This window comes from Thermobia domestica, chromosome 7 (genome assembly GCF_964235325.1).
Source record: "Thermobia domestica chromosome 7, izTheDome1.hap1.1, whole genome shotgun sequence".
Taxonomy (NCBI): Eukaryota; Metazoa; Arthropoda; class Insecta; order Zygentoma; family Lepismatidae; genus Thermobia; species Thermobia domestica.
This window is the reverse complement of record NC_137460.1, coordinates 275,078,691-275,093,356: the sequence shown is the minus strand read 5'-3', so window position 1 is coordinate 275,093,356 and position 14,666 is coordinate 275,078,691. Positions and strand designations below refer to the sequence as shown.

The 14,666-nt window shown below is 36.4% G+C and overlaps 1 protein-coding gene across 9 annotated transcripts in view; it reads right to left on the bottom strand.

Annotated features, from left to right (window-relative positions):
- Nucleotides 1–14,666, bottom strand: part of LOC145690935 (uncharacterized) — a 172,330-nt gene that overhangs the window by 75,989 nt on the left and 81,675 nt on the right. For 8 of the 9 annotated variants that reach the window (XM_081766382.1, XM_081766381.1, XM_081766384.1 and 5 more), the window contains 2 exons: nucleotides 8,529–9,047; nucleotides 2,211–2,729 (listed from right to left, as the gene is read on the bottom strand). In XM_081766382.1, the coding sequence (XP_081622508.1) occupies nucleotides 2,211–2,729; nucleotides 8,529–9,047 (1,038 nt within the window). The remainder of the gene's footprint in view (nucleotides 1–2,210; nucleotides 2,730–8,528; nucleotides 9,048–14,666) is intronic. The other variant, XM_081766388.1, reaches the window with a different exon arrangement.

The following is a 14,666-nucleotide window of genomic DNA, read 5'->3' as shown; positions in this document are numbered from 1 at the left end:
ACCACAAAACTCTGTACCTCCCACCTCAAGACTATCTCTGCAGCCATGGAAGATCATGCTCTGTATCTGGTGTAGTGGTCGTCAAATGGAGCATTACAAGCTCCTACCACCACACCACACAATCGCTGTGGACTTGTACTCGCAGTAGTTGCAACATGTGCTACAGCAGAAGGAGCCAGCGTTGGTTAATCGCAAGGGTTCATGACAATGCGAGACCATACATGACAACGATAACAAGGGGATTCCATCCAGCGACTTGGCTGGGAGACACTGCGCCATCCCTACGATACTCACCGGATCTAGCGTCATCAAATTATCACTTGTTTCGTTCCCTGGACAACCACCTCCGCGGAAAATATTTCGACAATGAGGCAGACTTGAGACAAGCACTTAACGGACTTCTTTGCATCAAGACCCTTTTTTATTGCCAGATCACTGTGCAGATGTAGGACCGCTGATAAAGTGTGCTGGATGTTGACACAAATTACTTCGAGACTTAATCCGGAGCGCCATGAGCTGTATGTCTGTCCGTATCTGACGATGACGGAAAGAACTTTGCGTCTACATAATTTTTCAATAACAACTACTAATACTTTTACGCATGCTTTAAATTTCAGCACTCAACGCATGAGTTAACTGTCCATTTTTTTATAATGTGACGAGTCAAAGAACTGTGCGTAAAAATACTGTACCAATAACATCATCAAGTAGTTGAAATACATCAGTAACTAATATCTCGAATTGTACTTTCTGCTTTGTCCCTTTAAAGAGTAAGACATCATAGTACTATTAAAGTGGAAGTTTAATAACTATCCAGGTTTTAACCCCAGTCACTGCACTCCCAGCACACTTTTCTGTATCAAAAGCGACTGTATGGAGGATTTCACTAAAGCACACTGGGAACTATGATTCTCCAATTCAATTCACCAAGTTGTATTTAAGTTTTCTAATTTGATATTAACTTCATTCATCCGACATTACGATAGTACGTCCCAGCTGCTAGTCAGGCAACATCGCACCATGTTTCACATATGATCAATGGAGTTTAGGTCCAAAGAAAAGGCAACACTGGGCACAAGCATGTGCCGCACTGTTCTGGCGGTATGAGAACTTATCAGCGATCGCCTGGTGCGAATTGATTTTCATCGTGGTCATATAATAGGGCTGCGAGAGGCTGGATGTCGATCCGCTAAATCTGGAGTGTGACGAGTGAGTAATTTATCGATAGAAGGCGGAGTATTCCCAAAGCATACATGCTCCCTCAATGTGTCTGCGATGTCCCCAGGACAGCCTGTACAGAAGTTTTGGGTCGTACTAACTAACTAGGCGGCGACGGCCAGTGCAATCAGACGTATTGTGGACCCTTAGCAATGCATGAATAGTATATAATCAGCTTTGGGGACAGGTATACGTTTTCGCGTTCCTCTCGTACAGTTACCCCTTGTAGCAACTTATGGCCAAGGAAATGTTGAGTGAGCGGAGAGACTACAGTGGCAACTGAAGTAGAAGATAGTGGTATTTGGCGATGAGAATCGTTTCTACCTCTGATCGGTAATTAATAGTCATGTGCTTGTCTATACAAGTGAAAGGGGACGAAAAAATCCAGTGTGAGCTCGCACTCCCCACACAGAATCCACACCTAGCATTTTCGTATTGGAGCCAATAAGCTACACATCCTCCTCAATTGTCTTCACTAATGCAATTATGACTGATACGTTGCACATTCGGGACGTCACCAACCTTACCTGAATCGTCTGAAAGATCCTACCTTTTAGCAGGGTGAGGCGTGTATTCGTACTGCCAAGATAGTCCTATCGATTTCTCTAAGATCTGTCAATCAGGTGTCCCACATGACAACGACCATCCCACACCTACACAAAGGACAATTATTTAGCATCTGTACAACCGGATACCTGCTTGTCTGATCATTGGTGGTAGTACACATGCTATCAAGGTGAGCACTACATATTTTTGAACACTTTGTAGAACATGTTCGGTATGCTGAACAGGTGTACTACCACCCACCATCACCTTCTGGTGTACCAACTTTGTGTCACAGCCATGAATTATTATTGGGCGTTCTTGAATAAGTCCGCACCAGTAAAATAATAATAATCATAATAATAATAATAATAATAATAATAATAATAATAATAATAATAATAATAATAATAATAATAATAATAATAATAATAATAACATATACTTACTGCGGACATTTTCTTCTTTATCGTCTACTTCTCTAGATGCAGGAGAAGGTACAACATCAGAACTGTTTGAAGTTTCTTCGGCTGCAGGGGACAAGGAATCTTCACAGGATTTGAGCGAGGATGAACTTTCTTTCTCAGCCACCAAACGTGAAGTAACCTTTTCTTCGACAGAAAGCACCTCAGCTATATCGTCTACATATTCTGGAACGTCCATTTGGTTTCCATCTTCTTGCGTGGAACGTTCTTTGAAATGTAAATATTCTTGTTTCAAACGATTCCATTTATTAATAAGTTTTAATGTCAATGTACGTGTTATTTTTACGCCCTTAGACCGCATCTCATTCATAATTTTGTTCCATGCTTCATCCTTTGATATTTCCTCACTATTCAGCAGTTCCTGGAATTTTTCATCTTTCAGAATCGCCAATAGCATTTGCAACATATTTTGACCACTCGAAGTTTGTACTCGCCAAAATTCACAAGCATTCGTTTGTTCTGGTACAGCATGGTTTTTAGAATCTGGAAAATATAATAATAATCTTTATTTATAGTGCTAGGATGAAGACCAGCATCACTCACATACAGCACTTTGTCAAATAGCAGTAAATTTAAATGTACAAATTATATATATATATATATATATATGTTCGCTTTCTTATTATAGCTTCGAATCAACCATAATATACATGCTGACCAACTATTACATACTCCGTTTTTCACTTACAAGGGACGTATGCGAACCGTGACAGCTACATATTTATGGAAATTGGTACCCTGACTAATTGTGGCTCGGTTAACATCCTGGTGATAGTCATTCGGTGCATAAATGCCTTGTTTACCTGCAACGTATAATACATATACGAAGCAGTAACCGGGTAAGGCTGTGACGAGTTATGTCCCAAAAAAGCCGGAAAAAGGCAAAAAATAAAGAAAAATGTGTGCAGGTAACCTAGTACCTAAGGGAGGTGGACACGTGAGCAAAACACGGCAGTAGTGTCACAGAAACAGTGTTGCCATTCCAACACAAACTTATAGTTTTTCAAATAGAATATATATCATTTTATGGCCTTAAAACAATTGGCATAAAATGTGAAAGAAAGTAAGCAAAAGGTGGGTTATCAGTGTTGGCAAATAAGGGAGGTATGAGGCTCTGAAGTTGAAAAATTATGGGATCCCTACAATGAAACAAATAGACAACAATAAGACTGCAGAAGGAACAAAGTACAGTAGGGAGTAAAGACAGCATCAGGTTACCTGCATCTCGTATGTATCCCTTAGGTATCAGGTTACCTGCATACATTTTTCATTTTCTGACTTTTTGCGGTATAACTTGTCACAGCCTCACCCGATCACTGCTTGGTATATGTATTACACGTAACGGAAAGACAAGGAATTTCCGCACCGAGTGGCTATCACCACGATGATTAGCAATCCACGATTAGTCAGAGTACCAATTTTTATAAATATCTAGCTGTCAAGGTTCGCATACGTCCCTTGGTAGATACATAAATGTACTACTATCGTAACATTAATTTTGATAATTTGCTAGAGATTTATTTATTTATTTTTCAATTATGGTTTCTTAGCAATCTACCTGAAATAGTCCTACTATACCTATTAATGTAAGTCATACACTATCTTGTCCTAACATTGGGAAATTTAATATAATGTTTTGTGACAACATGTTATTTTCAAAGTTTTGTACTAGTGTCTGACCAGGTAACATGCGTCTGTCTTTTCATTAAGTCAAGTTTCATAAATATTGCTCATTGCTTGCAATTAAAAGCGGCAAAGTCGCATTTTGTTCTAAAAGCAACATAAGCATTTAACCATGAAATACCAGCTTCAATATTACAAAAATTCTTGAATTAAGTCAAGAGATAGCTTAAAAGTTTCATGGTATCTCTAGTTATTACCTTCATAAAATGAAAGTTTTTCGTCAAATATCACTCTTAAGTCTTTTATATTTCACTTCTATACAATATATATGGTCAACCTATTTTCCTCTATATGACATTGTATTGTCTTATTTACGTTAATAGATATTTTATTTTGATTAGCTCAGTTCACTACATTTATAAAATGTTAAATACACTCTACATGATTATGATCTCAGATAAGTTTGTAAATGATACCGCCCACACATATCAGAATATCAACATCATTAATTATTTCAGGTAAATTATTTATAGGCCCCAAGTTAGATTCTTGTGGTATCCCTCTTTGAATTTTTCCATCAACAAAGAATGCAATCTTATCTTGATTCTAAACATTCTTCCTGAATAATAACAATAATAAACAACTACGGAATAATTTTCGATATCTTTGAATGTAACTTATAGAAAATAGCTTCCCCAGCAAAAGAGAATACGGCACAAAATCTAAAGCTTTAGCTACATCTACATATACCAAATCTAACTGTGACCTTGACATGGTGTCTGAAATTTCTTAAGCTATCTGAATAAGGTTAGTGATTGTTGGCTTATTTGTAAACCTATATTGGAACTCATGCAGACGACACTTTACGATAAATGCAATATCTTCTTCAATAAAAGAATTACGTATTTTACTCAATGCATTTATTGAGGTAATTGGTCTATAGCTCTTTAGGTCGTACTTTTCACCTGCTTTGCAAGTTGTTACAATGAACGATTTTTTTCAGTCATCGGCAATACTGCATTTTGCAGAGAAATATAATATATATCTTAATAAACATAGGTACTAAGCCTTATGTATATGTTCTATTATGTAATTACGTATGTTGTCAGGTACTACAGCACCTAAATGTTTCAATTTTGCAATTGCTTTTCTTGCGTCGCTATCTGTTATATGCGGTTTATCAAATTTTGAAAATACTCATTACTTACAATTTTACGTTCCATAGTTACACCACAATACTGACTACTTATTTCATTAAAATGAATTTTGTCCTTTATTTAATCCTCCCGTTTTTATGCCTGCGTCACCAAACACAATCATTACCCATACAAATTATATTTCGAATATTCTAAAAAGTTCTTTTAAATCCCGCTAGAAAACAACTCTGTTATGCATTAAAGTTAATTCTAAGTCATGACACTCTCTCTTTTGTTCAAAATATTTTCTCTCGACACTTTTCTGAGAACCTGAAGTATCACTTTAGCTTCCCTGCCTGCTTATGTTCAATAAAAAATTTCGTTTTCTTGTTCTCTAACTTCTTTTGTATTCCATAGGAGACTTTTGTTCTTATTGACATAATCACTCTTTGTACAGTTCTTTGAAGCCTGTCATTTATAACTGTATAAAAATAAATATGGGTTGTTAGAGTTCTGTGTTTTACTAAAATAAAAGTAATCGTTGATTAGCTGAATGTCTGTCCATTAACTTACTGCTTCATATTACTTTCCTATGTTAAATAACTTAAACTAGAAATACCAATGGTATATATAGTTTAAGTTAAATGTCTGTGTACAATTGTTAAAAGTTAGCTTTCTGAAAACAAATTACGAGGTACGTCAAAAATTATCCGCAATTTTGACGTAACTCTTTTAACATTGTTTATATTGACCTGTCCTCGTGTATTTTATTGTTATGGTGCTGTGGTCATGCCTTTGTCTTCCTCTTGTTGCAGATAGATCACGGCTGCTCCATTAAAAGTTTACACCAAAGAGCAACAACGACCAGTAATCCGGTTTTTGTAATCGGAGGGTGTATCAGGGGCCGCAATGCATCAAAGACTTTCGGCACAATACAAGAACAGTGTCTTGGCGCAACGGAGTGTATACGAATGGATTGAAAAATTCAAAAATGGAAGCACAAGTGTTACGCACGAGGAAGGACCTGAACGACTAGTACGCTTGTGCGACCATTTTTGAATTTTTCAATCCATTCGTAGACACTCCGTTGCGCCAAGACACTATTCTTGTATTGTGCCGAAAGTCTTTGATGCATTGCGGCCCCTGATACACCCTCCGATTACAAAAACCGGATTACTGGTCGTTGTTCCTCTTTGATGCAAACTTCTAATGGAGCAGCCATAATCTATCTGCAACATAAGGAAGACAAAGGCATGAGCACAACACCATAACAATAAAATACACGAGGACAGGTCAATATGAACAATGTTAGAGGAGTTATGTCAAAATTGCGGATAATTTTTGACTTACCCTGCATATTTTCTACCTTTTATATCTTGAAATGATTCAATAAATTTGCCTCCTTAAAGAATTAACTCGAAAGAAGGACGTTAGTTGTCAATCTTCAACATTATTTAAAATTTGATATTGTCAATATTAATTAAAAATAAAACCTCAACCTTGAATTTGTTATTGTCGTCATATGGGTTGTTCAAGTGTTATAAATTTAATGCATTTACTATTTGTAATAATGCTTCTGCTTTCTTTCTGAAATAGGTATGAGATTCACAAACATTTCCTCCACTCCATTCTACCTAGGTATTATAGGAATATTGAAAATCTTTAAGTTTTACGTCCCACGATTATGCCGGTTAGGCTAAAGGAGACGGTGATGGTGAGAAATGAGTGAAATGGTGGAATGAAGAAAGTGGGAGGAAACGGGAAAACCCCGAGAGAACCCACGAGCACGGTGTTTGTCCACCACAAAGTTTACACGGTGCGAGCTGGGATCGAACCAGGGACCGGAAACACCGGAGGTGAACGCTCTACCAGTGAGCCACCGCGCCCCTATAGGAATATTGAAATCACCAAGTACCATTGTTTATTAAAGAGACTAGAACATTTTGTAATACACTTTAAAAACTTTTGCACTTAACTGGAAAATAACGCAGGCCCAATATAATTGGTTTATCAATGGGAATAATTAAGTTTACTTACCACCATCTTCTAAGTTATTTGAAGTAAAATTAAACGTAACAAATTGTATATGCTTCTTTATTAACGCAAGGCAACCCTCACCTCTTTACTTGTGGAAATTCTAAATTTCTAGGGCCATCCGGAAAGTAACCTCTGATTGGTTAAAAAAAAGAAAACCAAAGTAAATAAGAAGAATTTATTATACACATCTGAAAACTTCTTTTCTGCTCTATTCTTCAACACACTTTCCATAAATATTAAAGCACTTATATTTCTGAACTAACTTAGAAATTCCATCAACACAAAAATCTTTCGCCTTTGAATTGAGCCAGCATGTGACCGCAACTTTCAGTTCTGTGTCACTACGTCATGTAACACAGTCTTGGAAAGTTGTAGAAATCATCGGAAAGTTCCAAGATTGTGAAACGTCAATTTACACGAATTTTCCATTAATTTTCTGAACGAGTTCATCAGTGATCACTAATGATCTGGCACTCTTCTCTTCGTCATGAATGTTTCTTCATCCACTTTTAAAAGAACGAACTCATTCACGAACAACTCCTTCACTCATTACATTTGGCCCATACACAGCACAAAGTTCCTGATTAATAGCTGCTCATGAATATTGTTTTGCCATAAGAAAACGTATAACAGCTCGCACCTCGCATTTGGCGTGGTTTTCTATTGCAGCAGACATTTTGAGACGCTGCAAAATTGGAACTAGTGATCAGACAACCTTTACCTTTACCCTTTTACGTCTGTGCAAAGATAGTAGCGCTGCTCCCACTACTTCACGCATGGTGATCAATCAGAGGTTACTTTCCGAACACGCCTCGTATAATTAATTTTGCATCACTATCTATTAAAGAGACTACAATATTTTATAGTGCACTTTATAAACTTCTGCACTTACATATTGTGGAAAATAATGCACATCAAATTTGACAGTTTTATTAATGGGAATAATTAAGTTTTCTCATACAGGTTCTAAGTTATTTGGTGTAAAATTAACTGCAACACACTGTGTGCACTTCTTTATTAGCGCAAGGCAACCCACTCCTTTTTACTTGTGCACAGTATAAATTTCTATCTGCACTAATTATTGTAATCACTAGAAAGACTAATATAGAACATCATAGTATCCTGTGTTTACTTGGTTTACAAAGTTATATATATATATATATATATATATATATATATATATATATATATATAATATTTTTTTTTTATCAAGATGGTGAATATTGTGATAAAACATATTTAAGTTTCAGTACTCTTTTGCCTCAATATTTACACTCCTGTTACTCATTTTGAGTTGACTGATTGTCTTCTTTCGACGTCGTAAATCGTTTAACAGTTATACGCTTTCTAGCATTTTAGTTATTTTTCTAAAACAACAGACACATATTATCTTCATCCAATTTTGCATAAAAATTCGTAAAAAAAAATATCCCTTCCAGCCACATCATTTCATTTTTTAATATAAATAAATTAATAAATGACTTACTGTGGACATTTTCTTCTTTTTGACTTATTTTTATAGATGCAGGAGGAGACTTAACACCAGAAATGTTTGAAGTTTCTCCAGCTTTGGAGAGCAATGAACGCTCACAGGATTTGTTTGAGAATGAATTTTTCTTTTCAACCATCAAACGTGAAATAACTTTTTCTTCGATCGAAAGCACTTCAGCTATATCCTCTGCATACTCTGGAACATCCAGTTGGTTTTCAGGTCCTTGCGTGGAATGTTCTTTGAAAAGTAAATATTCGTGCTTTAAATGGGACCATTTATTAATAAGTTTTGATATCAGTGTACGTGTTACTTTTACGCCTCTGCAGCGCATCTCATTCATAATTTCATCCCATGCCTCAATCTTTGATATTTTCTCATTATTTAGGAGTTCCTGGAATTTTTCTTCTTTCAAAATTCCTAATAGTATTTGCGTCATATTCTGACCGTTCGCAGTTTGTAGTAGCCAAAATTCATATGCATCCATTTGTTCTTGTTCAGCATGGCGTTTAGAATCTGGAAAATATAACAGTAGTAATAATAATAACCACGCATCTGCACAATCCACTTCAAAAGGAGCTTAGGTCAGTAGGAACACGGGGAATCTGATGGTAGCGAATAGTGGGACGGTCCACAGTGGGGCAAGAGTCAAAAAAGAGATTAAAATTATTTTAAAAATTTTTCCCCCTCAGTGTAATTAGCTGTTAATATGTGCTGGTTGATATCTGAGGCCATCAGAACTCGAGTTTCAGAAGATTAATTGATCGCAAGACTGTAATGACTCGTTGCAGAGCGAAACAATGGAGGAAAATTCTAAAATATTTAGTTAAAAAATGTCAATTTCTATTATTTTCTTGAATTGAGTATAAGTCGGTAAACGTATAACAGATTTTTTTTTTAATTCAATGTCAGAAACGGTGTGTGGGGAGTATAAAGAGCCTCTACCGTGATTAGGTGCAAAAACTTGTATACCGTGGACTTAAACTAACCTTATGGCCTATGGAACCCGGAGGTTCAATACCACATTCACAAAAGCTCTCTCTCGACTCCTATCCTTAGCCAAGTGGATCCAGTTTCTACTTTGTATTCTTATTTCTGCAAGATTCATTTCAATATTGTTTCTCATCTGCGCCTAGGTCTTTCTAATGGTCGTTTTCCGAATGGAATTTCGATTAAAACTTTGAAAGCATTCCTATTTTCTTCCGTTCCGGTTACATGGCATACCCACCTGAGCCTTCTTGATTTGATGACCCTAGCAATGTTCGGTAAACGGTATAAATTATATAGTTCTTCTCCGCTATGAAGTTTCTGCCATTTCCCACTCCTGTTTCCCTTTGGTCCGAATATTTGTCTGAGGGTCTTACTCTCAGATACTTCCAGTCTACGCCCTTCCCTCAGAGTAAGCGACCATGTTTCGTAACAATACAGAACATCAGGCATGAATGTCATTTGATACATTTTAAGCTTCAAGTTCCTCGACAGAATTCGCGACGACAAGAGATTTTGAACTGAATCATAACACGAATTCCCTGCTTTTAGTTGGCATTTCTTCATGAATATGGTTTTGGTCTGTTGATATTGATCCTAGATATTTGAGAGTATCCACTTTATCGAAAGTATTGTTTGCTATTTTAACGTATCTATAATATGCAGTATTACGATCCCGACGAACTTCCTTGTATTTTCTTTTCTCTGCATTAACTTCTAAACCTAGTCCCTGCAAGCGTTAATAAGACCTCTGTATTTCTTTCTATTATTCTGCTATCATCCCCTATTAAATTTACATCATCAGCATACCGTGGACCCAGAGTCGGAAATTTCCTGCAAACACGAGCTAGCTTGTTCGCGTTTTCACTATGCACACGTAAATAATCGAGAGGAGATGCCGAAACATTGTTCCTGAGGATGCGGATAGCAATGAACCAGTTGAAAATGACTATGATTATGCGAATATTTAGTAGAAGATGTCAAAGAAGTAAGTAAAGTTGCGCTTGACGCCATGGAGATTAGTACAAAATACTTTTGTACATATGGTCATACTTTTTAATTAATAGTTTTTACAACAGCGATTTCGTTTCATAATATATTTTGTAATAATTTTCCCCGAATATTCTTTCTATCGTTGCATAAATGGCCATTTGAACTTAGCACCAAGAGGTAAGTAATTGAGCTTTATTATTTACATGAATATGAGATTTAATTGTTGTAAAAACATTGGTTCAACATCTGTGAGTAGGTATTTTTTTTTTTTAAGAGAAGTGTGAATATTACTTTTTTAAACATTATTGTACCGTTTAATATTTATTTTGTCATATTAACAAATGTTTCCTCAAAAAATATTTTGCTAGGCTTGTAATTTTTCAACTTTAATACACATCGGAGGTGTTACATAATAGAAAGTGTTAATTTTGAAATAAAAGTAAATTTGGTTATTTTCCACATCGTTGTTTTAGTTATTTAATTTTTCAACTTTGTAATATGATCAAATTGGCTTGGTCGACTAAACCATTGACTTTGACTTTCCGAGCGATAGAAGCAAGTGTACCAATTTTTAAGTTTCCAGTTCAATTTTTTTTAAAAGTCATTTATTTCACAAGATTTTCTTGTGCTTTTGCTCCATTATGCAGCCTAGATATAAGAGTTAGCTGTACAACCAACAAGCATCCTCCTACGGGAGTGAGAACGAGGCGAAGTCGTGTGAATGCCTTAGGTGGTACTAGGGCTTCATATGAATAACATATTAGCTTGCAACCTTATTGTGACAACGAGAATGCAATGTTACCCTTTGCACAACAGCAATGTTACCATGTTCCATCATATTGAGCAAGGTGGTGTCTGCTGATACCACTCACATCTCCTTCAAACCATGAAGACAACAACAAAGCAAAGAAAAAAAGTTGCCTGGAGAGAGCCCGGGCATGTCTGGAGTCGATGCTGGACATGACAGCATGCGAACCATCGGTGGTAGGTTATTAGGACGGCAAACACTGGAAAAAGATGCAGAGAACACACATTAGCTTCAGTTTGTCTTTGTGAAGAATGACTCCTAAATAACAAAATGGAACCACTAGAACCAGACCAATGAGACAACATAAGAAAAGGACACACCAGATCAACATTTCCTTAATTTGTTGTTATTACACTGTCACTGAAGGAGGAACAGGAACACTAATACCGGAAAGGACTACATCAACTGTTCACAGAAAGTAACCCAAACTGGTTCGATGTCACGGAATAACGAACAGCTGGTGAAAAAGGACTAATCTACAATGACTAGGACTAATAGGACTAATCTAAAAACAATTCTTCATAGAATAAGAGATGAATACGCCGCTGAAAGTAAAGAACTAGTTGCAAAACCACTAAAGCTCCTGAAGAGAAAGAATGGACAGATTAACAAAATAACAAGGAAAAAGTCGAAATGACATAGAATCAGAAACTTGAGTGGATTGAAAGAAAAGGGGTGCAACATGAAGATAAACAGAAGAAGAACCTGGCACATAAATAATGAAAAGCTGAAAAAAATCAATAACATAATTCTATTACACGGATCCTACCCACAGACCTTGGTTACAAAAATTAAAATACAATAGATACACACAAAGAACACTACCTGAAATCAATGAAGCAGCTGAACAAACCCTAACGAGCATTACGACACTCAATAATACCGTGGGCCACAATGCAATACTAAGGCTTTACAAACAAAAGATTGAATCTACGAGGGGCGTTCCATATCGATTTCCACTTTCCTTTTTTTCTTCTTTCAGAGTTCACCATTAAGCTCGTCATTACAGTTGGAAGGAAGTAGTACTTGGAGGAAGATGCCTTCAGATGGAAGAACAATGCAAACAAGTGTAATCCCTGGAAAGTGCAGCACATTTCATCAACAGATATAAATACATGAGCAGACAACATGGAAGGTGATCAGCAAGGAAAGCGCTGCACAACGTGGTTTCTGTGGAAAGAGGATGTATAGACAGCGGAAATTGGTCTCTGACTCGTGACAGCCAAGTCTCGTCGCCAGCAACGAGTTTGGACATGAAGCTTTCTGGATCCTGGCTGTAGCGTTGCAGAAGATCACTGCTTACGTCCTTGCGCTGTTGTCTTTGTGCTGCATTCAGGAATTTGGGAACCAACCTGGCAGACACCTTACCCATCTTAAGGTGTTCGTGCACTATGCGGTGCAGAGTGATTGTAGAAAGTCCTGTGGCCGTTTCCAGTTCCGTGAACGTGATGCACCTGTTGTCCTGAAAATCCGCTCCACTCTTGAAATATTTACTGGTGTTGTCACAGTCACTTTCCTTCTAAAACTGGTTTCCTTCTTCGTTGAGGAGCGGCCACTTTTCAAGCCGTCCACCCAGTTGTATACGGTTTTGCGTGACGATGCGCATTCTCCACACACTGCCACCAATCACCTGTGAATTCCCGCAGTCCACAGAAACCACATTAAAAAATAAATAAATAAATAAATAAATAACAGCGACACACGAGAAATATAAAATAAACCGAAAATGCAGAAACGACTGAGACGAAACATACGAGTAATGAAAATACACACAGATAGATTAACTAAATACAAACAACGAACAACTACCAGGAAACAAATAAAAAAAAAAGTCAAGAAAATATAACCTATTTTATGTATAATTCTATTAGAAGGAGAAAGAAAACAACATCGTAAGAACCTAACCGAGGATACTTAGAAACATGTGTTATTCGCTCTATTCAAGGAACTGAGGAAGTACACAGAATGCAGCAAACGTGAAACTGAAAATACCCAAGTTTCGTAACAGCGAACCGGTCACTAGGAAAAACGAAAGAAGAATCACAAACATAAAAGTTCTCCAAGAAAAAAAAGATATACACATATTCAGGTCAGGAATATGGTCTAAAGAGTAGACACAACCAAGACACAAAAAATGCAAGTAATGAAAAGAAACAGTTTGAAGGAAATCGAAATCAAAACAGATGACATAAGATAAACAATTAAGAGCACATGCAACTGCAAAGCACTGGGATTAGACAAAATACTTAACTACTGGCACATGTTAAGTAGAATACACTAGTGGTCCGATAACCACATTGTACGGGCAATGAATGCAGTTCTGAGAAGACCCAATATAATGTTTCCTATCTTTCTGAGTAAACGAATGATATATCTGATAAGCAAAGATGAAATAAATAAATAAATAAAACTATCCAAGAAAAGACAGATCAATTGCATGTATTCCGACCATGTACAAATTGCTAACTACGATACTAGTTCGGAAGATTTCAAACCAGCAAAAGATAATGACTGAAAAAAAAAAAAAAAAAAAAAAAAATGTTGGAAAGGAGACGCGGATGCAAAGAGCAACTGGTAATAGATTAGGCCATCCATATTCAGCCAATAAATAAATAATAAATAAGCTGGACGCATACAGACCTTAAGAACCTCAATACGATAACACGAACAATAACACAGAACTCATAATCTATATAGAGCTACCACAGGAAAATTCGATGAGTAATGCACAAAGTAAAAGCTGAAAACGAAAATGGCAACATCTCTCTCAAGGTGACAACTTATGACAATTTGCAACCGACATGCAAATAGTCGAACAGAAAATATTAGATGATACACGAAATCCAGTACACGGAAAATACATAGGCAGAATGAGACAAGAACATCATATACAAGAAGTCTACAAACACATGGTTAGCCAACAGGGACCTGTTCAATGAAACAGAAGGGCATCTACGAGCAATTTAAGAGAGATACGTATCCTATGCTATGCGAAATACATTTTAAAAGAACCAATGATGAAAACAGACAAATGCAGAAGATATCAAAACAAAAATGAAAAAAAAACAGAATATCGTAGCAAAAATTATACAGCAAACCATAGCAAAACATCTGAACTGGTGTAAGAGAAATTACCATCTTAGCAAAATAAGCCCTCACTCCGTCATGGAAAACAAGTCTTCAAACTATACTTGCACAGATCTATTAACATAGAGAAAAAATATAGCATGCAATAGATTAGGTATTAGTAGAAAAAAACTACCTTTGTAACACATATTGCAATACCATTGTAAAACAATACGCCGAAAAAGTAACTACACTAATCTTGCAACTGAAATTAAATACAT